The sequence below is a fragment of the Halichondria panicea genome, chromosome 11 (genome assembly GCF_963675165.1).
Source record: "Halichondria panicea chromosome 11, odHalPani1.1, whole genome shotgun sequence".
Classification (NCBI taxonomy): domain Eukaryota; kingdom Metazoa; phylum Porifera; class Demospongiae; order Suberitida; family Halichondriidae; genus Halichondria; species Halichondria panicea.
Genome location: NC_087387.1, coordinates 102209 through 124312, shown reverse-complemented (window position 1 = coordinate 124312; position 22104 = coordinate 102209). Strand labels below are relative to the sequence as shown.

Here is a 22104-nt window from a genome sequence, read left to right as displayed (position 1 = left end):
TGGATAGTGGGTAAAGATCATTACCTCAACAACTTCCTAATGGACTTGGAAAATGGCTGCTCCAGGGTTGTTCACTAAGACAGAGAGGTATAACTCTGCCAAGAGTCTTGTGTGTCTCCTTCAGGCGATGGCAGGTCGCCCCACTATCATAGAGCTGCGTAATGAGCTGACTGTGTGTGGAACTGTGGCTATGGTTGACTCCAATATGAAGTAAGTTGATCGTGTGTGTGCTCCTCAATACAGTCATCCTTTTCCTACAGTGTCACCTTGACCAAATCAACACTGAGAAAACTGAATGTAAGTTTATATGCAGTATCATGCAATATATACACTGTGTGTGTGTGTGTGTGTAGGATGAGAGTGTGGAGTACGAGCAGTTGTTCATCCATGGCAACCAGATACGCTATGTGCAGGTGAGTACACCCACTCTAACCACACCCACATGTACACAAACCCTTACACAGATGCCTGATGATTTCAATGTGAGTGTTTTGTTAGAGAGACAGGTCAAAGGTCTCCTTGGAGGTGGGGAGGTTACAAAGAGGAAGAGGATGTCTAGAGCACGGCTCAACAGACAACTGGAGGAGAAAGCTATCGTGAGAGCCTATAAACTAGGCAAGGGAAGAGCCACCAACACTTGATACTGACTGGAACACTTACATTCAGATTGTATTATTATCATGATGTTCACTCCAGGTAGTAGTAGCGTTATAGATCGGTTCCAGTTCAATTCCTGTCAATAGCATAAAGTTTTTCAGTTTATCATCATTGTAGAGCATAATACGTCACATTAAACGATAATAGGGCCAGGCTTGAACTATGAACTTATAAACCATATAACTGCCATCCATATAAAACCATAATTATACCGGAAATCAGATGAAAAATTGTTTTTGTATTAATTTTGATTTTTACAGTCCATGAATTTATTCCTGCAGAGGAATTGCTCATTTCTTTCCTTTCTTGGATTTCTTGTCTTTCCCGGCTGGTGCAACTCCTGCATGAGGTGGGGTGGGGCAAAGTAAAGATGACAATAGCACACTCAAATATATAATGTACCAAGTTTGCTCTTCAGTTCCAGTAACTTCTTCACTTCCTTGTCAACCTTATCCTTGGCCACACCCCCTTGAGATTTCAATTGTCTCACCAACACCGCCTACACACACACACACACTACGTCAACTGTACCAGGTAATGTGATACTCACTTGATCGTCCAGCTGTTTCTGAAGATCTACAGTGTTGGTTGTCATGGTAGCGGCCACACCCCCTTGCTTCCCAGCAAATCTCTCCCTCAGACTCTGCGCCACTCCATCTTCAATCTTAGTGAACAGTGGCTCTGGCTACACACACACACACACACACAAGGGTGGACAGTGGCTCTGGCTACACACACACACACACACAAGGGTGGACAGTGGCTCTGGCTACACACACACACACACACACAAGGGTGGACAGTGGCTCTGGCTACACACACACACACACACACACACACACACGAGGGTGGACAGTGGCTCTGGCTACACACACACACACACACACACACACACACACACACACACACACACACACACACACGAGGGTGGACAGTGGCTCTGGCTACACACACACACACACACACACACACACGAGGGTGGACAGTGGCTCTGGCTACACACACACACACACACACACAAGGGTGGACAGTGGCTCTGGCTACACACACACACACACACACACACACACACACGAGGGTGGACAGTGGCTCTGGCTACACACACACACACACACACACACACACACACACACACGCACACGCACACGCACACGCACACGCACACGCGCACACGCACACACACACACACACACACACACACACAAGGGTGGACAGTGGCTCTGGCTACACACACACACACACACACGAGGGTGGACAGTGGCTCTGGCTACACACACACACACACACACACACACACACACACACACACACACACACACACGCACACGCACACGCACACACACACACACACACGCACACACACACACGCACACACACACGCACACACACACACGCACACACACACACGCACACACACACACACACACACACACACACACGAGGGTGGACAGTGGGCAATAATAATAATAATATGTGCATACACATGTACAGCACACATTAAAATGATTCCTTAAAATAGACATTCAGTTTTAACACATGATTGGACGAATGGAACTAAAGATGCTCAAACTCACTGTTCCAATCCTGTGTCCTGGTTGAATGTGTGGGAGGAGATTATCTGTGAGCACATTCACACCCTCGGATACCTATAGTGGGTGTGGTGTGGGTGTGGTCAGCACAGCAGCACCTCCTCTTACCTGCAGCTGTTCTTGAATACGACGACTAACTTGTGGCATGTAGGGTTGTAGCATGACTGACAGGAGGCACACAACATTGGCACACACTCCCAACACACACCCAGCTCGAGCTCTGGGGGGGGGGCTTAATCAACCAGCTACAATGCATACGAATTTGTATAATCTCAACTTAGTTACAGACAATAAACTGTAGCCATCAAAATAGGCCCTGTTCGGAGAAAAACCACCTAAACCAACAATAGTCCAACTGTGTCTCACTTGTCCTGTGGTGTTCCCTTCACTAGTACCCACGGCTTAGCTCCTTGTACCATCACGTTGCCATGGCGAGAGATTGCTAGTATGTGTCGCAATCCATCTCGGATCCTACACATATGGTAACCATGGAAACAGCGTACATTTATATAGACTCACTTCAGATTCTCCAGACAGTTGAGGTAGCCTCTAAGCTCTCGGGTCACCATGGCAACAAACTCTATATCCCCATCTGTCAGTGACATCTCAGGAATGGTACTACACGAACAAATAAAAAAAGTATACAAAGAAAGGGAGAGTGGTCTCACCATCCAAAGTTATTCTTGATGAACATGAGGACTCTGTTGACAAAGTTCCCGAGGTTGTTGAGTAGCTCAGAGTTGTTCTTGGTGACAAAGTCGTCCCAACTGAAGGAGCTGTCTTGAGACTCTGGCCTCACGTAGAGGAGGTAGAAGCGGTAGATATCAGCTGGTATGCCCGTGTCTTTAGCGTTGGTCCCAAACACACCCACACCTCGGCTCTTGGAGAACTTGCCGTCCTCATAGTTCAAATACTCTGTGTGGGCACGTGTGTGTGAGCGGGACAGTGTTCAACACACTTCACTGAGCAAATAAATGTGGTCATACAAGCGCTAGCTGGTGTGTACCTGTGGCACTGATATGGTTGAGAAGAGTAAAGTGATCATCTGCCCCCAACAGAGATGCAGGGAACACGACCGTGTGGAAGGGAACGTTGTCCTTAGCCATGAACTGATAGCACTGCACATTCTCAGGTGACTTCCACCACTCCTCCCAGCGATCAGTGTAGCACGCAGTGATGGACAGGTACCTACACACACGGAGAACACAGACATGAACAATGTAGAGTAGGTCTCTATTGGCTCGTTGCTTTAAGCACACCAAAGAGCTACAAAATGACATAAGAGTTACAGACAATCAAAGTGAGCACACACAACAGCTCGAGTACTGACCCTATAGGAGCATCAAACCAGACGTAGAAGACCTTGTCAGTGTATCTTTGCAGAGGGACGGGCGTGCCCCACTTGAGGTCTCTGGTGATGCAGCGAGGCTTGAGTCCGTCCCTCAACCACGAGCGAGTAATCTGCTCAGCATTAACAGACCACAGTCCTGAACAATGGTGGTATTATTAAACGTATAATTATCGAGTAATTTTAGTATCAATTATTACGCAAGTTAACTTGTATTCAGAATAGTTGACGTAGACCTATTGCACAATATTAATTTTACATTTCCAAATATATGTACGTACCTTTCTTAGACGAGCTCTGGAACCACTCATCAACAGACTTCTCAAGCTGTGGGGGGTATAATTATAAGTGCTTACATGTACTAGTGCCCCCCCCACACAGTGGTGGGTGTGGTTACCTTGAAGAGGTCCAGGAAGAGGTGGTCAGAGGTCATGACCCTTGGTTTTCGGGAACACACCTTACAACGCGGTGACTATAGCAACCAAACAATAAGTGTGAGAATTGCTGACTCAGGATTTGTGATACCTTTAGATCGATTGCGTTGATGAGCTTTCCACACTTATCACACTGGTCACCGCGGGCGTCCTAATATTAGCGGGTAACCATAGTAACATGCCAACATTATATAGTGTACCTCGTATGAACAAAACGGACAAATTCCTTCTACAAAACGATCGGCCAAGAACCTGAGGGGGTGGGCTTATACACAGTTAGTGGGTGTGGTCTGACACGTACATGTTACACTGCTGACACTGCAATTGTTCAACCGTCTCTTCGGAAATAAAGTCTCTCTCTTTGAGTCGCCAGAAAATGTCCTGCGCTATCCTGTGAAGTGTGTGTGGTGGTGTGTGCGAAGTGTGTTTGTGAGGTGTGTGTGTATGGGTGTGAGGAGTGTGTGTGTGGGTGGGGTTACGTACTGAGTCTGTTGGGGGGTACTGGTACGACCAAAGTGATCAAACTGGATGTTGAACCACTTGTAGATCTCAACGTGGATGTCGTGGTACTTCTGACATATCTCCTGCAGCCGCTATACGTAACCATGGTAATATAAGCAGCCACACCCACCTGAGGGGAAATTCCCTCCTCGAGAGCTTTAGTCTCTGTAGCTGTCCCATACTCGTCAGTACCACATATGTAGAGAATGTTGTAGTTCCTTAGTCGACAGTATCTAACAGGGGAACACAAGAAGAGTCATGTAAGTTGCCATGAACGTCTCGTAATTTTAGTATCGTTAACCTAATTTCATAAGCTTAGAAGAAGACATTTCAAATGAGGGACAGAGGGTACATGTGAGGCAAGCTCGTAGCTTACCTTGCAAAGACGTCAGCACTGAGCACACAGCCGATGATGTTACCAAGGTGAGGGACATTGTTGACGTAAGGTAGAGCACTGGTTATGAGAATGTTCCGCTCTCCTGGTAATGGTAGTCTGAGTGGGCGGGGCAGTATGTACATGCATAGTTACAACCATAGCAACACACACATTGGATGGTCTCTCTTGACAGGTCTGGGGGCGTGGTTTAGACCGTGAGACCACACCCTTTTAACCTCCGCACACTCAGCGGCAGTAATCACATGATCAGCTGATGAATCAGCAGGCTAAATAGAACAGAAAAATTGAAAATATCTGATCTCAAGAATCTAAACTCACTGTGTCTGGTTTGTGTACTGGCTTGTTAACTGGTGCACTTTTGACGGGTGGAGGGTGTGCACTAATTGGAGTGTTCCGAGCCCCCCCTAGACGAAGGGTGATGGTCCTGAAGAGGTCGTACCCTCTATCAGAGGACGCCTTCCATACAGAGGTTGTGAACTCTTCAAGCTGAGCTAGCGATATGAACCAACTGCACACCCGAGGGTAGTCACCATGGAAACCTGCACATACACGGGATCTAAATACCATATATTGTGGCAATTATGCACATTTTTGTATTATTCTAAATATTCGTACAGCTCAGAATGGCCGGTCATGTACAATAATAATAAAAAATTATTATTATTTAATTTTCGTATAATGTTCTAAATACCCCAGGTTGTACACTCACTGTCTGGAGCATCAGGGGCTAGCAGGACGTAGAGTGTAGACCATACTACAATGTCCGCCAGGGTGGGCTGGTCCCCAACAAGACTCCGCCCACTTCCTGTATTGAGATGACCTTCTAGTCGACCGAGACACGCTAGTAGATCATGTGATGGACGACCAGACACCAGTGAAGAGCGGACACAGCTCTGGACACGTGTGTTTGTGTGTGTGAGGGTGTGTGTGTGTGCGAGGGGGTGGTGTGTGTGTGTGTGAGTTGTGACTACCTTCAGTTGTCCAGCCTCCCAGCCGAGCCAGTAATCAACGAGTGCTTGACGACAAGGGTCCCCCCCACATAGATCATCACGCCCACCCTCCGCACACAGGTATCGACAAATCTCATTGGACGATGACAGGACACCTCCATCAGACAACCTCAGTGCCAGTCTACCATCATCACAACCTTGTACACACGTATTAGCATTAGCATTTATTATTTACTGCAAATTAAATTTTATTTATAGCTTAATTATTTCTTGTGGTTGTACGTAATTAATTGTATAAGTACAAATCATCCAGTACTTTAATACCTTCATTAATGGTGAGAGTTCCCTCGCCTAGACGAGCGTAGAGGCGGAGTAGGACTGTCTTGAGGTAGTCAGTGTCGCCAGGAGTGCAGTCAAGAGTAGTAGCCATTGTATCACTACCAGAGCTAGCCACGAGGGGGATCATGTGAGACTTGCTGAGGCAGCATTTCTTTGTCCTCCATTGCATGCTAAAGAGCTAGCCACGGACACAGCGATGGCCGCTGGAAGACAGAGAGAAGAGGATGAGTTGTATCAGAGTCTTGTGAGGTGAGTGTGTGGAGCATACTGCACTATAGCTGCAGGGGTTTGCAACCGACCAGCCCCGCCCCCTTTCTCTGTACACACTGTAGCTTGTTGCTTTTATAGTAAACTATGGCTGAAATGTGTAGCTATAATATAACACTTGCCATTGCATCTTTAAACCAACCAACACACGTACATATTGCAATATCACTCCATACTGATCTCTCATGGTTGTCATGGTTATCCCTGGCGCTGCAGTGAGTTGCTTGACCCCCGTGACCTCTCCATCACACCAGAGGAGAGACTCACAATGAGGAATATTCCATTCTTTCTGCTACCACAACACGAGACAATCCCACGTACAGACCACATAGGTGCAAAGGTCAACACTCGGAACACTAGGTACACACACACTCTTATTCACACCTTATTTATTAATTACTATTGACCGTAGCTACAGTCCAGCCTCTCGAGATAAGGCCGTGCCATTGGTTGCCGTGACAACTAGACGTGCTGACTACAGCCACGTCAAGGCTAAGGTATACAGTGGAGGCAAGCACGGTGATGACACAGCAACAGGAGCTAACAAGTACACTGAACGTGTGAGTGTGTGTGTTGCAACCAAAGCTAGGTGTTATAGTGACGGATGTGTTGATAGGAACACTTCCAGTGGCAGCTAGTGTAGATGCTGGTACACCCCCACTCACTCACACCTTATAGCCAACTATCTATATCCTTCATTGCTAGAGCTGCTCTATTGTCAACAGCTTGTAGACTATAGCATTCCTAGGAGTGTAGCTGTTTAACTGTAACAGGAGACACATTGCCTCATTACAAAGTGCAGCATACCACTGTGCATACCAGTAGTAGGCGCTGTATGGTTGTTTAGTCTTGCTATATAATATACAATCAAATCAAGACCCCCCACCCTGCTGCAGTCAAGACCCCCCAGGACCTACCATAGCACTCCTTCGCTGCACAAGAGTGGACCCATCCTACGGTCTCAGAGAAGCCTCTCCACCACACAACTACCGCCCAGAGTAAGCTGTAGTACCTATAGCATAGCTGCTGCTGGTGTGTGTGTGTATAGTAATTCTAGCTATAGCATGGTTGCTGCTGGTGTGTGTGTGTGTGTATACTAACTCTAGCTATAGCATGGTTGCTGCTGGTGTGTGTGTGTGTGTGTGTGTGTGTGTGTGTGTGTATACTAACTCTAGCTATAGCATGGTTGCTGCTGGTGTGTGTGTGTGTGTATACTAACTCTAGCTATAGCATGGTTGCTGCTGGTGTGTGTGTGTGTGTATACTAACTCTAGCTATAGCATGGTTGCTGCTGGTGTGTGTGTGTGTGTGTGTGTGTGTGTGTGTATACTAACTCTAGCTATAGCATGGTTGCTGCTGGTGTGTGTGTGTGTGTATACTAACTCTAGCTATAGCATGGTTGCTGCTGGTGTGTGTGTGTGTATAGTAACTCTTCAGTTTGCATTGTCTTCAATGTAGTAATGACACTGTTGTAGGTTTTCATAACTTGTTACAATCAGTTTTGCTTTCGCCGTGTCCAGCCAACCACTGCCACCAAGTACAAGTCAGTCAAGTCAAGAGTTGGATCACTAGATAACATCTCTCATACACCAGGTAAGCTACACAGTGTGGTGTGTGTGTGACTGGCTGGTTTGTTGCAACAGGAGGCGGTGGCTCTAAGTTAAAAGAAGAGGCAGCTTCTGCAAGCAAGTCTCGAGGCTCCAAAGTTGCATCCCGTATTCCAAGACCTCATGTAAGGGAGTGTTGGTTTATTCCCAGTGTATGTACAATACTGTTATTATTCTATAGTCTACAGTGGAACCGCCCACAACGCTAACAGCCTCTACAGTGCCGAGATCAAAGGTAAGGGGATCTGTACGTACAATGCGTTGCTATGCGTTGCTATGCAGAGTACGAAGGAGGTACGATCAAGGATTGACACCAGAGACCCCAACCCAGCGCACAAACTGAAACGCAGTCTGGAAGAACTGACAATATCACACGGAACAAAGATCAATCCACGATTCGCCGAAACAAAAAAACATCCAAGTCAGATTTCAAGACGCTTTAGTTCGAGTGACATGCGCAGAGTGGAGAGGATACAACCCAAACACAAGCTACGCAAGAGTGTCACAATAGGAGCTCTGGAAACATTTGATACACCAGCGAAGTTCCTGAGTGAACTAGAGTCACTGTCGGAGCAAAGCCAAGATATGGAGGATGGGACAACTGCTCCAATGGTGAACAGTGTCAAGAACTGGGTAATGGATGAGAATGGTGTGTCTACTGTACGGCCATTATTGAACTGTGTACAAGAAGATGATATTGAAGTCACCAACACGGACACTGACACTACTGTCTTCCTCAAGAACATTCTGTCTAGAAGCAGTCTCATTAACTCACCTGACTCCATACTGGGACAAGATGTCAGCGTTCAAGATATTGAGATCAGCAATACAGATAGTGACACGACAGTCTACCTACAGCATATCCTCGCGGGGGGTAAAGGGGAAGTCCCTTCATTGGACGATGAGGGGGTGGGCTATTACGAGGTGGCCCATGAAGATGACTCCTTGATTGCCGCTAGTGCACTGACATTTCCCCATGGTATACCCAGACTGTGCGTGCTTGATGAGAGGGACGAGCTGCTGGAGGTCATAGTGGACCCCCCACATAGCCTCACATACCCCCAACATAGCCCCCCACAATCAACGAACGAACCAAACGAACCTTCCACTAGACTGTGATAGTTGTGTGTGTGTGTGTTGTGTGTGTGCTATATACAACTATAAAATTGAAAGGAAGTCAGAGGCATAAAAATTGTAAATAAGATTCATAAGAAAGTCAAGTATGATAGACTATGATAGACTGATGCGAGAGTGCGTATTTACCACTTCTCCATGTGCTAGCTAGCTGGTATTATTTCTATATGGCTGATTTATCATCGGAGAATGGAAGCCTCGGCAAGAGGCAGAGGAACAAAGGAAAGGGATTCTACAATAAATCATCTGGCAAAAAATATATGGTAAGCACAGAACTAACTCATAAACACAACATGACGTAGTGTTCTTCTGATCGCATAAGCCAGCTAGCAAATCATTCACTCATTGGTGTACATACAGAGGCGTACAACACGTCATGAGCTGGCCAGTGGTATGCAGGGAGTCCTCATCACCACTGGAGATCAGGAGAAGCTCTGTTTGCCTGAGGCGTACAATCTCCTCAATCAGGTACGTACGTCATGTTTATGGTAGCTATCTTTGAGAGCCTGCATGTAATTTGTGTTCGAATAATATAATTATCACAAAATCGTTTCAACGCAATTCAAGTTATGGCAGCCGAAAAGGTGCTCGAACCATTGGAAGAATTGTAGTTGAACATCTTTCAACAGCCATTAACTTGAGTACCGTTCATCCAATGTCAAAAATATTCTAATTTTCTGAAAGCTTAGAAAGAGACCTTTCAAATGATGTGTTTCAATCCAAAACTTCTTCGGAGCCTGAATTTGACATTTTTCGGCCTCGGACCATGGGCTCCATGGTATCGCCAAATTGGCAAATACTTTTATCTCTCAAATACAAAGTTTGATGACACCATTTGAAAGGTCTTTTTCTGAGCTTTCAGAAAATCATAAAATTTTTGACATTGGATCCACAGAATTCAAGTTATAGCAGCTGAAAGAGTCCCCGAACCATTGATTAAATTGTGGAGGGTGAACATCTTTCAACAGCCATTAACTTGAGTACCGTTCATCCAATGTCAAAAATATTCTAATTTTCTGAAAGCTTAGAAAGAGACCTTTCAAATGATGTGTTTCAATCCAAAACTTCTTTGGAGCCTAAATTTGACATTTTTCGGCCTCAGACCATGGGCTATTATTATGCCTCGAGGCGTAGCCGCACGAGGGATACGGTAAAGCTGACTGTGTGTGTGTCTGTCTGTGTGTGTGTGTGTGTATTCCAGCTATAACTGCTCAACGGTTGCAATGTAACGAAAACTAACAGCTTCTATAGGCTTCTAGCCACGTTCTCTTGGATTTTGATTCGTGGATTAGCAAACTAAAGCTTCTTTCTCGAGTTATGGCTAGTTTGACTCACATTGAAGGCTGTTGCAGTCTCTTCAGAATCTTTCATAGCATCATCTGTCCGCACAAACTTTCTATTCAACATATGAGTTAGCCTTGCACTAAAGCGCTAGCTTTTTGTTAGCTACAATACTCAGAAAATATCTTTTAAAACAGCTCGCTAGCAGTAGCCATTTGTGAAATTGATCTCTTTGGACACACCCTTTAATTATTCCTGTGGATGTAATGCGCATGCGCGCTCATTCCCCAAAAATAATATCCCAAGATCCTCCTGGCAGAATCATCTTTGTCTTGAGGGCCTGGTATATAAGCCACAAAACACTACCATATAACAATATAGATAACAATATGCATGTACACAGGTCTTTTCTTCTTAGATATTATATACACTGAACTACAGATCCTGGAAGAATCAATTTTCTTCTTTCTTGAGATCCTGGTAAGCCACATAATACAACAATAGATGCATGAAAATAAGTCTTTTCTTCTCAGTGACTTTATATAGATAAGCTAACTTTAATACTAATATAACACTCTAATACTTTTAAGCGAAAGCAAAAACATGGCGAGAGGCATTAGCACAGCGCCAGCTTGAACACTAGTTATCCATGGTATCGCCAAATTGGCAATTCTTTTATCTCTCAAATACGAAGTTTGATGACACCATTTGAAAGGCCTTTTCTAAGCTTTCAGAAAATCATAAAATTATTAACGTTGGATCCACGAAATTCAAGTTATGGCAGCTGAAAGAGGCTCCAAACCATTGATTAAACGTTCTGATGTTTGTGTCGCTATCTTGAGAGCCTGTAATTTGTTAACGAGCAGTCAACTTGTCTGCCACTAATATTACTTGACCCTTGACCCCCCTCCAGTTTGGCGACAAACTGTACGGTCCGGAGTTCCCCTCCCCTGCCGCCGATGAGCAGGCGCTAGAGGAAGATGATGTAGCCACTTCCCTCGCTAAAGAGGTAGCTGATCTCAAGGGAAGGAAACAAGGAGAGAGAAGGTTCCAGTCTGTTAGCAGTGGTGCTAGGAATGTGTTGTTCATATCGTGCTCTCCTGCCATTGAACCGTGTCATCTAGTACACAGTGTATTGTCAGATGTACTAGTCAAGGGTCAGAGGGTATCAAGATATTGTCAGAGACTGATCCCTGTGGTCAATGTGTGTCATGCTAACGACAGCGATATCACTAAGCATGCTACAGTTGTACTGGAGCCACATTTCCATGCCGACCCTGACAAGGTCATTAAGGTGAGGATGCATGTGTAGTCCATGTGTTGCTAAATTGCTCCCCCTCAGTTTGCTATAACGTACAAGGCCAGGAACAACAATGTGTTGAAGAGAGATGATGTCATCAAGCTAGTAGCTGACCTAGTTACCAATAACGATGAATATAAACACACCGTTGATCTTAGCAACCCAGAGCTGACCGTTGTCGTGGAGATCATAAAGGTTCATTGTGTATATAATTTATATAGACGAATACTAACCTCATATCCAGAACCTGTGCTGTCTGAGTGTAGTGAAGGACTTCCACAAGCTATGCAAGTACAACATCCATGCTCTTACTGAGTCAGTCACACCACCCCTGGAGACCACACCCACTGCACCCCTAGAGACCACACCCACTGTACAGCCCCCTGTGGACAAACCAAATGGGGACGAGTCAGCAAGCAACTGACATTGTACATTCTCATTGTATCATGTGAAATGACCCCACGTAAATTAGTATTGAATAGCATTTGTGCAATGAATTTCAATGAAAATGAATGACAATAATAATAATAATAATAATAATAAGGTATTACATAATATCATAGTTGAAGACTGACATAAAATAGTGTGGAAGGTAGCTGAAGGCAAGCCTGAAATTACAGGTTGCCGAGGAGTAAAATTATAACTGATTGTATATAATTATACATGTAGTCTTTACGAGGTGCTGACTGGAATCACAGAGCATTTGTGACATGGAGAAAAAAATGATAAGAGCATGGATTATCATATTCGAAATTATTTCTGAAGTGGTTCCACAGAATTCATTCCCTCAGTTTAGCATTGAGTGAGTGAGGTCAATTTTTCACTACCCACTTATGCCATTAGATGGGCGTGCCTGTCGATCCACGGGCACGCCCATCTACTATACCATGTGGCTAGCTTAGCATGAGTAAACTGTACAAGGAGGTGGGCTACTTAGCCAGGAGGCAGCTAGCCGTGGTGCTGGATAGGGACTCCCCTCGTGGGCTCGATTGGAAGGGCCTGGCTGACAAGATGAGCTTCTCCTATGAAGTGATAGTGTCTCTGAGAGGGAGTCGCTCCCCCACACTGGCCCTGCTCGAGAGATGGGAGAATAATGCTGGTACATTAACAGAGTGTGGTTTAGCTCATACTATACGTATCGTACTCCACTATTCAGTACGGTAGTTTAATGTTCTCAGGTTCATTATAATGTGTGTGTGTGTGGGTGTGTGTGTGGTGTGTAGGGTGTGATGCTAGTGTGTGTGTGGTGTGTAGGGTGTGATGCTAGTGTGTGTGTGGTGTGTAGGGTGTGATGCTAGTGTGTGTGTGTGTGTGTGTGGTGTGTAGGGTGTGATGCTAGTGTGTGTGTGGTGTGTAGGGTGTGATGCTAGTGTGTGTGTGTGTGTGTGTGTGGTGTGTAGGGTGTGATGCTAGTGTGTGTGTGGTGTGTGTGTGGTGTGTAGGGTGTGATGCTAGTGTGTGTGTGTGGTGTGTAGGGTGTGATGCTAGTGTGTGTGTGTGTGTGTGTGGTGTGTAGGGTGTGATGCTAGTGTGTGTGTGGTGTGTAGGGTGTGATGCTAGTGTGTGTGTGGTGTGTAGGGTGTGATGCTAGTGTGTGTGTGTGTGTGTGGGTGTGTGTGTGGTGTGTAGGGTGTGATGCTAGCCTGACCACTCTCACCTCACTCCTGCAATCCCTCGGATGTGTGGAGGGCGTCGACATTCTCAACAAGGAGAAAGGTGTGGGCGTATGTTTGATATCCTCTTGTCATTATTTGCTTCCTCCAGAGCGGAGAGTGGAACATATTGATGTCCCTAAAGCAAGCTTGTCTAATCGTAAGGAAGACACTACTGTTTACATGACCACACCCACCACCCTCAGGCCCTGCCCACATTAGCGGCAGTCCTCACACACCGTGTAGCTCTCTTGACCCCTCCGCACTCGACCCTGACGAAATACAGAGGTTACGCCAAGTCCAGGTTGCCACGGAGATAGACCCAGAGAGACTGGCGGAGGGATTGGCCAACCTATCTGTGACTGGTGAGGTTGTACATACATACATACATACATACATACATACATACTGTATAGCGGCTTAGTTTAGTATTGTAGAGCGTCATCTGAAATGTTTTTAAAACTACGAAATTATTAATAGGTTCAACGTTTCCTGAGCTGTACATACGAATACACTTGACTTGGTAGTTTATACGAACATTTGGGACAATGAAAATTACCCGCTATATGGTATACCACACTTCCATTACCCCCCACAGCCGGGACCCCCCGTGAAGATGTAGCGTCCTTGCAGAGTCACAAATACGATGTCTTCCTCTCATTTGCTGAAGAGGACGAACGGTTTGCAGAAGAAGTCCGATTGAGGCTTGTGGAGAACGTAGGGGTTAAAGTGTTTGTGCCCTCTAGCGGTGAGTAAGGGGTTAAAGTGTTGGTGGTTGAGTCGACCAATGGAGTGGCTCAAGACAGTGAGTGTATTCCCTGCAGGTATGGCATCTGATCGAGCATTTCATGAGGAGATCTCAGACATGATAAAGGAGGGTTGCATACGTACAGTGATCATCCTGTCACCTGACTACATCTCCTCTCCGTGGTGTGGCTTTGAGGCCAACCTGGCTTTCATCAGATCCCCAGGTAATACGCATGTGTAGCTAGAATAGCACTGACAAGTTACCCCGCCCCCCCCCCCCCACAGATGTGCGTAAGAACCTAACCATTCCTATTCTGTACCGTGCGTGTAAGGTACCCGCCTTCCTCTCCCACGTACACTACCTCGACTATCCACGGTAAGCTATCAGTGTGAGCACTATTTGTGTTGTCATCCATGCCTCAGGTTCAGTGCTAAACGCAAAGAGTGCGAGGAATACTTCTGGGGAAGACTCTACAAGTCCATCAGACACAGCACATAGAACACTTCAACATTCAGTGACATTAATTTGTGTTTTGCCATTCATTTATTATTATTTTCTTTTTGGGGTGTTTGTTTTTCTTCTTAGTTACAAAATTCATAGATTATTCATGATGTTGATGACATTTCTGGATGTTGGGTGTGTCTGCTATTGTGCAGAAAGAGGGGTGGGGCTGGTACACAAGTTTAATAGTAGCTAGCTGATTAAAATGACTACCTTTGCGTTATCCCCACCTCCTATTGGACACTGGCCAGACAATGGCCAGATTTCCTCCAGAAGTGTGGCATCATTGCAGACGACTGGCTCGGCAGTGCATTTCTCTGAGGCTGGTGACAGCTATTCAACTACTACCCTTCTCTCTCCAACACTCAGTCTGCACACAGAGCTGGAGCCCTATTATGAGGGACTGGAATCTGCCAATAGCTTTACAGCAATGGACAGGTCCATGTGCAGTACAGAGGTAAGAGTCTAGACATAGCTACAGCCTAGAGCTGCAAGTCTGAGGGGAGGGGCTGGTTTGCAGCATTGGCCATCAATGCCCAAATTTGTTCCATCTCATGTAATAATGTGTTCCCTCTGTGTTCATTCTATCTGCAGCAAATTACCTTCACCAACTGGGTGAATGACCGTATCAAGCCTGGCAAAGCTACCATAAAGGCTGGACTGCACCTGGTTACCCTGCGCAAGGTGGCTGACCTAGGGACAGACCTGGGAGATGGTATCATACTCATCAAGTTGCTCGAGAACCTGACAAAGAAGAAGATCAGAGGGTACACTAAGAACCCGAAGGTAACAGCTCACAAGATGGTCAACCTAGACCTGGTGTTTGATTTCCTACATAAAGAGAAAATCAAAGTCATTGGAATTGGTGAGAGCAATCTCGTGAAATAATTTAGCTACGTAGCAATATAGATCTACAAAAAAGTCCGTGTGCGTTTGTGTGCGTACATTATTCAGCATATCCAGTAGTTCCATTAGCTAGGCTCTCTGCTGCATATAATTACTCATTGGTATGCTCTCCATTCTCGCAGGGAGCCACAACATCTTCAACGGTGACCTCAAGCTCATTCTGGGGCTTATTTGGACCCTCGTTCAGAAATACCAGCTCAGAATGATAGGTAAGTTAAAGAGCTGGTATGGCCATAACTATAATGCTCCAGAAGCACACTTCATGAATTAAGCAGTTTTGATAGCATTCATTGCTTTTCTGGAAGTTAATCATTGACCCACTTTGAACCAAACATGCATGCAATAGTTGGCATCCCAAACGAGTGATTTACATACCTCATTATATAATTAAACCCCATACAGTATAATTATTAGAATGCTGACATTCCTCATGTACAGGCACTCGTGTCTCCACCAAGGTGGTCATGGTGGAATGGTTGCAAGCCCTCCTACCCTCCTGGAAAATATCCAACGTCACATCTGATTGGAGCGATGGAAGGTTTGCAATAATTATCATTATAATAATACTGTTTTAACTATACACACTTTTCTACAGAGCTTTGGTTGCACTAATCAACGAGGTGAAACCAGGATTGGCCTCTAACGTCATGACCCTTGACCCCACCAAGCGTCGTGGTAACTGTCTCCTCGGATTAAAAGTCGCTCACGATCATCTCAAGATCCCCAAACTGATATCGGCTGACGACCTATCCAACTCTTCAATGGATGAACTGAGCATGATGACGTATCTCTCGTACTTTGTAGAGCCAGCCAAAGCTCAACTGCTCAAGTGGGTCAAGAAACAAATCCCCCATATTGGTGTGTCCAACTTCATCAGTGATTGGTCGGATGGACGGGCCCTCGCTGCACTCACTGAAGCACGGTTCCCCTACCTTCTACCAGAGGCTTTTGGAGATGCTATAAATCCCGAGAAAAGAGTAGAAAACATTCAGACGATTTTCGATGCTTGCGACAGGAGATTAGGCATTCAACCCAACCTGAAGCCCGATCAGCTAGCCAAGGCGCAAGTGGAGGAGCTGCAAGTTATGACCTATATCCTGCGGCTGAGAACGGGACAACTAAGAGCTCTACCGGACGAGATACGAGTAACTGGAGATGGTATTTCGAAGGCTACCACTCTCAAACAGACACGGTTCCAGATTGACACAACCCAAGCAGGTCCAGGGAAACTATCCATCGATGCCTACTACAATGATGGGGAGAAAGTCAAGTTCTCGTTCAGTGAAATATCTCCTGCAGTGGCCATGATCTCGTACACCCCACCGTCCTCTGGTACCATCCATATCGACATCCTCTGGTCCGACACTCCCATTCCAAACAGCCCATTCACAATCAACGTCACCGATTCCACTCTCATACGTTTCATCGACTTTGAGCACCACTCGAAGCTTTGCCGAGTCAACGTCCCCATCTCCCTGAGTCTCCAGGCTAAGAAGGCTGGGCCTGGAACACTAGAGGCCAGTTTGGACTACAACGATGGGACCGAAATCAAAGCCCTCGTTCGGAAGCAACCAGACTCCACTCTAACACTCGAATACACACCCACAAAACCAGGCAAACCTGTTCTCAGAGTATTCTGGAACTGTGATGAGCTCCGTCATTTGTCGATACCCTACACGGTTGTGGATAGCGGCAACTATCGAGTGACAAAGAAACCAATCAAGAAAATCTATCGTACGTTTGAAGGAGCTACGTTCAGTATTGCAGCTGAGGGAGCCTCTCTTGATGTACTGCTCATGACGGCTTTCCTCGATGATATACAGATCCCTATCCGATTCAAGAAGATCGACGGTAACAAAGGTGATGCTACGTTCACGCCCACACTGCCTGGAGTGTATCGTATTGAAGTGGCCTGTGTCAACATGCTCGTTGAGGGTAGTCCATTCCAAGTGGAAGTGGCAGACCCCTCTCAATGCAAGCCGGTGGGTTTGCTTCCCAAGTACTTAAAGATGGGAGATCCATACAAGTTCACTGTGGACATGAAGAACGCTGGAGTTGGAGATTTGGAGTTTGTCTCAGCAGACGGTGTGGGAGCAGCACCATTCGATACTGTTGTGCTTCCTGTCAACAAGAACGGTATGCAAACGCTCGAAGTTACACCACAGAAAAGTGGTGATTACCTCGTCGGAATACAATTCCATGACTCGTTTATTCCAAGCAATCCGTTCCGAGTTACCGTATGCGATCCAAAAAAGTGCCGAGCTGGCGGAAACCTCAAGACAGGTGTTGTTGGAAAGCCAGTGGAATTCAAAGTTGTCATAATGGGCAAAGAAAGCGATGAAATCAAGCCAACGGTGAAAGCTTCCGGACCAAGTGCAAAGTACACGGCTGACATTCGCTCTACTGATGAATACACATATGCTGTTCGATTCACACCGTGGGAAGTTGGTAATCACGAGATCACTATACAATACGGCGGTTTTGACATCCCTAAGAGCCCCTTTCAAATGATTGTGTCTGCATTTGATTCTAAAGGCATCAGTGCCACTGGTAGTGGACTGCAGGAAGCATACACTGGAGTACCTGCTCAGTTCGTGGTTCTGGCCAAACAAGAAGGACTACTAGAAGACGGAAATCTGCAAATCAAAGTAGCCGGAGTTGTCAACAATGTGGAGTGCAAAGTCCGAGCTCGAGATAATTCCAATGGCACGTACAACATTGCATACCTTGCTCAACTAGCAGGTGCTTATCTTGTCACGATCTTAGCAGGAGGTCACCATATTCCTGGCAGTCCCTTCAGACTGACGGCCACACCCGGACCTGACGCTCTAAACTGCTACATGTACGGACCAGCCACTGAGCCACAAGCAGTTCTAACTATTGGCAAACCGATTGATTTCACGGTTGATGCTTCGGAGGGTGGTACTGGTTCACTGAGCGTGAAAGCAGTGGGTCCAGGAGGATCAGAGGCACGAGTGTACATGGCTAAGGCTGACAAGAAGGGCGCCTGGGACATCATGTTGGATCCAGTACGACACGGCAAGTACCGTGTGAGCGTCAAGTGGTCTGGAAAGCACATCCAAGCAAGTCCTTTTCTCCTCAAAGTGTTTCCTGGAGCAGATGCTTCAAAATGCAGGGCTTTTGGACCTGGTTTAGAGGATGGCCAGGTTGGAAGAGCAAGTTCATTCACTATCGAGACTAGAAATGCTGGAGCAGGCACGCTCAAAGTGAGGCTGCATGGAGTTAAAGATGCATTCAAAATCGATATCAAACCAGCCGATCAGCGAGATGTGAGAACACTGATAGCTCGTTATGACCCACGGAAACCTGGAGAGTACTTGGTTACCATCAAATGGACCGACTTGCACGTTCCGGGAAGCCCCTTCCGAGTGAAGATTGAAGGAGATGAGCTGACACAGGACGACATTGACGACTCCATGTTACGAGCTACACCACGCCACGAGGAGCTGGACTCCATTCCTGAAGAAGAGGACGAAGAAGAAGACGTATTGGATCCAAGCCACCATCCGCAACTAAAGAAAAAGAAAAGGAAGCAAAAGAGGAACAAAGGAAGACCGTTGGTGCAAGTTGTACCAGTCATGATTCCTATGATGCGTCCTGCACAACCTTACCATCAAACGTTCCAGTCGAGCAGTCGATCCAATCCCCCCCGGCCAGCGAGCAATGGGGGGGCTGGTGCTAACAGAATGATGACCTTCAATGGAGTATCTCGTCAAGGCCAACGCCCACGCACACATGCAAGACAAACACGACAAGCACAGTACACTGGTCAAGCCAACATACAAATGAACACTGTTAGAGCTGGGCAAGCGAGACCGCAAAGAAGGTATTATTAGTAAAGCAAAGACATAACAAACTTCATCATCTTTTTATAGCTAAGTAACATTTTATCGTTTGTACCACTCAGCTTGTGTTAGATTGACTTAATAACATTGTCATTAGAAAACGGTTTATGTAACATTGAAATTTATGCAAGAGAAAAATGACGAATTAGGGCTCCAACAAATGTTACACATCATTTAAAAAATTACATCTAAATAAAAGATTGTGTTCTGAGCAGTTCCTCTATAATATCTATTTCTTCCTGTACCTCTTCTTCTGTGCTTATCTTGAGTAGCTGCATGATGGGGGAGGGGGATACAGGCTGTACACCATGGGTCACTACATTACCTGTGTCCTCTCCAAGCTCTCTCCATTGGCCACTCTCTGTTTGAGGGAAGTTATCTGTTCCATCTTCCTTCTCAGCTTGAGCAGCTTCTTCTCTGTCGGATCAGAGGAGGCTGTAGCCTGGGGCTGCTGTGTGTGTAGTGTGAGGTATGTGTGGGTGTGAGGTGTGTGTGTGTGTGAGGTGTGAAGAGGGGGTACCTTAGGTGGAGTGTGTGAGATGAGAGCCCCGAGATCCACTGCCGGAGCGCTAGACCTGAGAGTGGTCATACTGTAACAACATGCTTACCACTATATGACCTACGGTGGTTGTCCAAGTTGCAGAGTGTCTTGTAGTACCCATATCCTGTGCCTCAGGTCCTGAGCTTTGTCATGGTCCTACACACACACACACACACACTAGTAGCTGCACACACAGTGGCTGGCTGCTCACCTTGTCAGCCTTGGCCTGGACCAACTGTCTCTGTAGGTCAGTCAGAGGGTCTACTAAAAGAGGGCTGGGAGGCCTCTTCCCTGGCACCTCCTCCTCCAGCGTGAAACCACCACCGACACACGGTTTCTTGTCTCGTCTCTTGCGATTCTTCCTGGCAGCCTTGCCCTCTAAACAGACAAAGCAGACATTTTAACTCTCATTCTCCACACAGTGGTAGACACATACCGGCCATTTTTTACCCTCCTCCAGAGATCCTGTAGACTGTTCAATGTACACTGGATTTTGAATCAGGCAAAGGTCGTTTTTGTAACAAGCTGTTTCAAGACCTCTGCACCCACGTGGCATGCAAGCCAAAGCCAAAGGAATGGCGACAGTGATCAACAGTTTCTCCTACTCTAAAGGTCGGGGGAGAGGTCTCCTTGCTCTGTCTGAAAGCCTGGTGCCTAGGAAACCTGGAACTCAGAGCAGTGCGTCATCTGAGCCCCCCAGCAAAAAAGAAGGCAAGTATTGAATATTTATTAAAAATAACAATGAATCATTATTTAATTTAATTAAGGACTAGGAGTATATTACTGAGTGGTTTGTATCCTCAGATCCCACAAAGCTGCTCATAGCGATGCACAAGTACACAGCTGACCCTAACTCTCCTGGAGGCTTTCCCGAGATGTCCCTGGAGAAAGGTATGCACACAAACAATGTAGTGGGTGTGGTAACTAGTGGGTGTGGTTTCATGCAGGACAGCTCCTGGTACTGTGCGGAGAGCACCCTGACAACGAGCACTGGTGGAAGGTCAGGAATGAGGACATGGAAACTGGCTATGTCCCGGCTTCTTATGTCATCATCAAAGAAGAAGTGAGCAAAACAGATAGCTCACTGTGATTGTCTGTAACTATAGTTGGGATTGTCCAATTTTACTTTTAAAAGAATTTTCTGGGAGCTTAGAAAGATAACTTTCAAATTATGTGTTTAAATCCAAAATTTAGATGGGGCCATAATTTGTTATTTTTCGCCCTCGGACCATGGGCTATTATCCATGGTATCGCCAAATTGGCAAATACTTTTATCGCTCAAATAAAACTTCCATTTGAAAAGTCTTTTCTAAGGTTTCAGAAAATCAAAAAATGTTTAACATTGGATCTACAAAATTCAAGTTATGGCATCTAAAAGAGGCTCCAAATCGAGTCATAATTTGTTATTTTTCGCTCTCGGACCATGGGCTATTATCCATAGTATCGCCAAAAATTCTGTTATCTCTCAAAATGCATTGATGGTGCCATTTGAAAGGTCTCTTTCAGAAAATCATGAAATTGGATCCACGGAATTCAACTGAAAAGAGTCCCCAAACCATTGGTTACAATGAGAGACTTCGGTATCGTTAATCCAATTTCAATGATTTTCTGAAAGCCTAGGTGCTAATAATAATTATTGCCTTGTTCATTTGTGCAGTGCCTGCCATGGCTGCAACTGTCGTCTCTCAAGTCTGAGGAGGAAGAAAGGAAGGAAAGAGTGAAACGACTATCGTTGGAGAAGTCTGCCTCTCAGGGTATTGGATTTGGCCCCGCCCCCAAAGCTCAGGTGATGTGGATCGTCTGTATTGGTGGCTGGTATATAAGTGTGTTGTTCCTTGTAGGCGTACGTGTCAGCGTATTCTCGTAGTAGTAGTGACCGCCATTACTGTGAGGTGTGTGACAAGAGGCTCAATGGACCCAAACCATACTCTGCTCATATGGCTTCACGAGCACACAAAGAAGAGGTAGAATCCCGGAAACTGTACGGCTGAACATGAACTCTGTGTCACATGACTTATAAGACTATCACATGCTATTTTATTCATCTTGTTTCATTATTATGTTATTGTTGTTGATGTTGTTTACAC

At 45.8% G+C, this 22104-nt stretch overlaps 8 protein-coding genes across 10 annotated transcripts; 6 read left to right on the top strand and 2 right to left on the bottom strand.

The window, feature by feature from the left end:
• The first annotated feature begins 14 nt into the window (after positions 1-14).
• LOC135344469 (U7 snRNA-associated Sm-like protein LSm10) lies at positions 15-762 on the top strand. The gene is made up of 4 exons (XM_064541681.1): positions 15-210; positions 261-297; positions 354-413; positions 465-762. Exons 1-4 carry the CDS (start codon positions 53-55, stop codon positions 639-641), a joined length of 432 nt encoding a protein of 143 aa, XP_064397751.1. The 5' UTR covers positions 15-52; the 3' UTR covers positions 642-762.
• Positions 746-6359, bottom strand: LOC135344434 (methionine--tRNA ligase, cytoplasmic-like). 2 transcript variants are annotated; one of them, XM_064541632.1, is made up of 23 exons: positions 6201-6359; positions 5898-6073; positions 5636-5819; positions 5245-5465; positions 5077-5192; positions 4906-5022; positions 4660-4762; positions 4512-4612; positions 4330-4419; positions 4229-4280; positions 4120-4179; positions 3992-4066; positions 3876-3921; positions 3577-3733; positions 3253-3434; positions 2915-3161; positions 2766-2864; positions 2613-2717; positions 2355-2466; positions 2232-2303; positions 1208-1342; positions 1060-1156; positions 746-997 (listed from the first exon to the last, which is right to left on the bottom strand). In XM_064541632.1, the coding sequence occupies exons 1-23, from the start codon at positions 6340-6342 to the stop codon at positions 948-950; spliced, it is 2739 nt and encodes a 912-aa protein (XP_064397702.1). In that variant the 5' UTR covers positions 6343-6359; the 3' UTR covers positions 746-947. The 2 variants fall into 2 exon arrangements, with proteins under 2 accessions (XP_064397702.1, XP_064397701.1); XM_064541631.1 differs by lacking the exons at positions 746-997; positions 1060-1156 and having other exon boundaries at positions 1323-1924; positions 6201-6342.
• On the top strand, positions 6332-9268 carry LOC135344443 (uncharacterized). Its single transcript, XM_064541647.1, has 8 exons — positions 6332-6464; positions 6699-6842; positions 6895-7042; positions 7379-7480; positions 8002-8074; positions 8125-8213; positions 8270-8323; positions 8371-9268. Exons 1-8 carry the CDS (start codon positions 6412-6414, stop codon positions 9205-9207), a joined length of 1500 nt encoding a protein of 499 aa, XP_064397717.1. The 5' UTR covers positions 6332-6411; the 3' UTR covers positions 9208-9268.
• Positions 9269-9298: 30 nt separating this feature from the next.
• LOC135344455 (THUMP domain-containing protein 1-like) lies at positions 9299-12334 on the top strand. Its single transcript, XM_064541665.1, has 5 exons — positions 9299-9485; positions 9583-9690; positions 11417-11797; positions 11846-11998; positions 12048-12334. Exons 1-5 carry the CDS (start codon positions 9390-9392, stop codon positions 12225-12227), a joined length of 918 nt encoding a protein of 305 aa, XP_064397735.1. The 5' UTR covers positions 9299-9389; the 3' UTR covers positions 12228-12334.
• Positions 12335-12657: 323 nt separating this feature from the next.
• LOC135344452 (myeloid differentiation primary response protein MyD88-like) lies at positions 12658-14820 on the top strand. The gene is made up of 8 exons (XM_064541660.1): positions 12658-12902; positions 13433-13519; positions 13568-13615; positions 13662-13820; positions 14054-14203; positions 14280-14426; positions 14488-14578; positions 14626-14820. The coding sequence occupies exons 1-8, from the start codon at positions 12707-12709 to the stop codon at positions 14699-14701; spliced, it is 954 nt and encodes a 317-aa protein (XP_064397730.1). The 5' UTR covers positions 12658-12706; the 3' UTR covers positions 14702-14820.
• Positions 14821-14867: 47 nt separating this feature from the next.
• On the top strand, positions 14868-19614 carry LOC135344432 (filamin-A-like). The gene is made up of 5 exons (XM_064541629.1): positions 14868-15161; positions 15299-15569; positions 15733-15819; positions 16049-16148; positions 16206-19614. The coding sequence occupies exons 1-5, from the start codon at positions 14910-14912 to the stop codon at positions 19465-19467; spliced, it is 3972 nt and encodes a 1323-aa protein (XP_064397699.1). The 5' UTR covers positions 14868-14909; the 3' UTR covers positions 19468-19614.
• LOC135344468 (uncharacterized) lies at positions 19564-20573 on the bottom strand. Of its 2 annotated transcripts, none has more exons than XM_064541678.1 (6): positions 20454-20573; positions 20229-20395; positions 20100-20173; positions 19997-20051; positions 19802-19927; positions 19564-19748 (listed from the first exon to the last, which is right to left on the bottom strand). In XM_064541678.1, the coding sequence occupies exons 1-6, from the start codon at positions 20458-20460 to the stop codon at positions 19665-19667; spliced, it is 513 nt and encodes a 170-aa protein (XP_064397748.1). In that variant the 5' UTR covers positions 20461-20573; the 3' UTR covers positions 19564-19664. The 2 variants fall into 2 exon arrangements, with proteins under 2 accessions (XP_064397748.1, XP_064397749.1); XM_064541679.1 differs by having other exon boundaries at positions 19802-19924.
• On the top strand, positions 20572-22101 carry LOC135344466 (uncharacterized). The gene is made up of 5 exons (XM_064541676.1): positions 20572-20728; positions 20822-20908; positions 20965-21080; positions 21675-21803; positions 21859-22101. The coding sequence occupies exons 1-5, from the start codon at positions 20572-20574 to the stop codon at positions 22006-22008; spliced, it is 639 nt and encodes a 212-aa protein (XP_064397746.1). The 3' UTR covers positions 22009-22101.
• Positions 22102-22104: the final 3 nt, after the last annotated feature.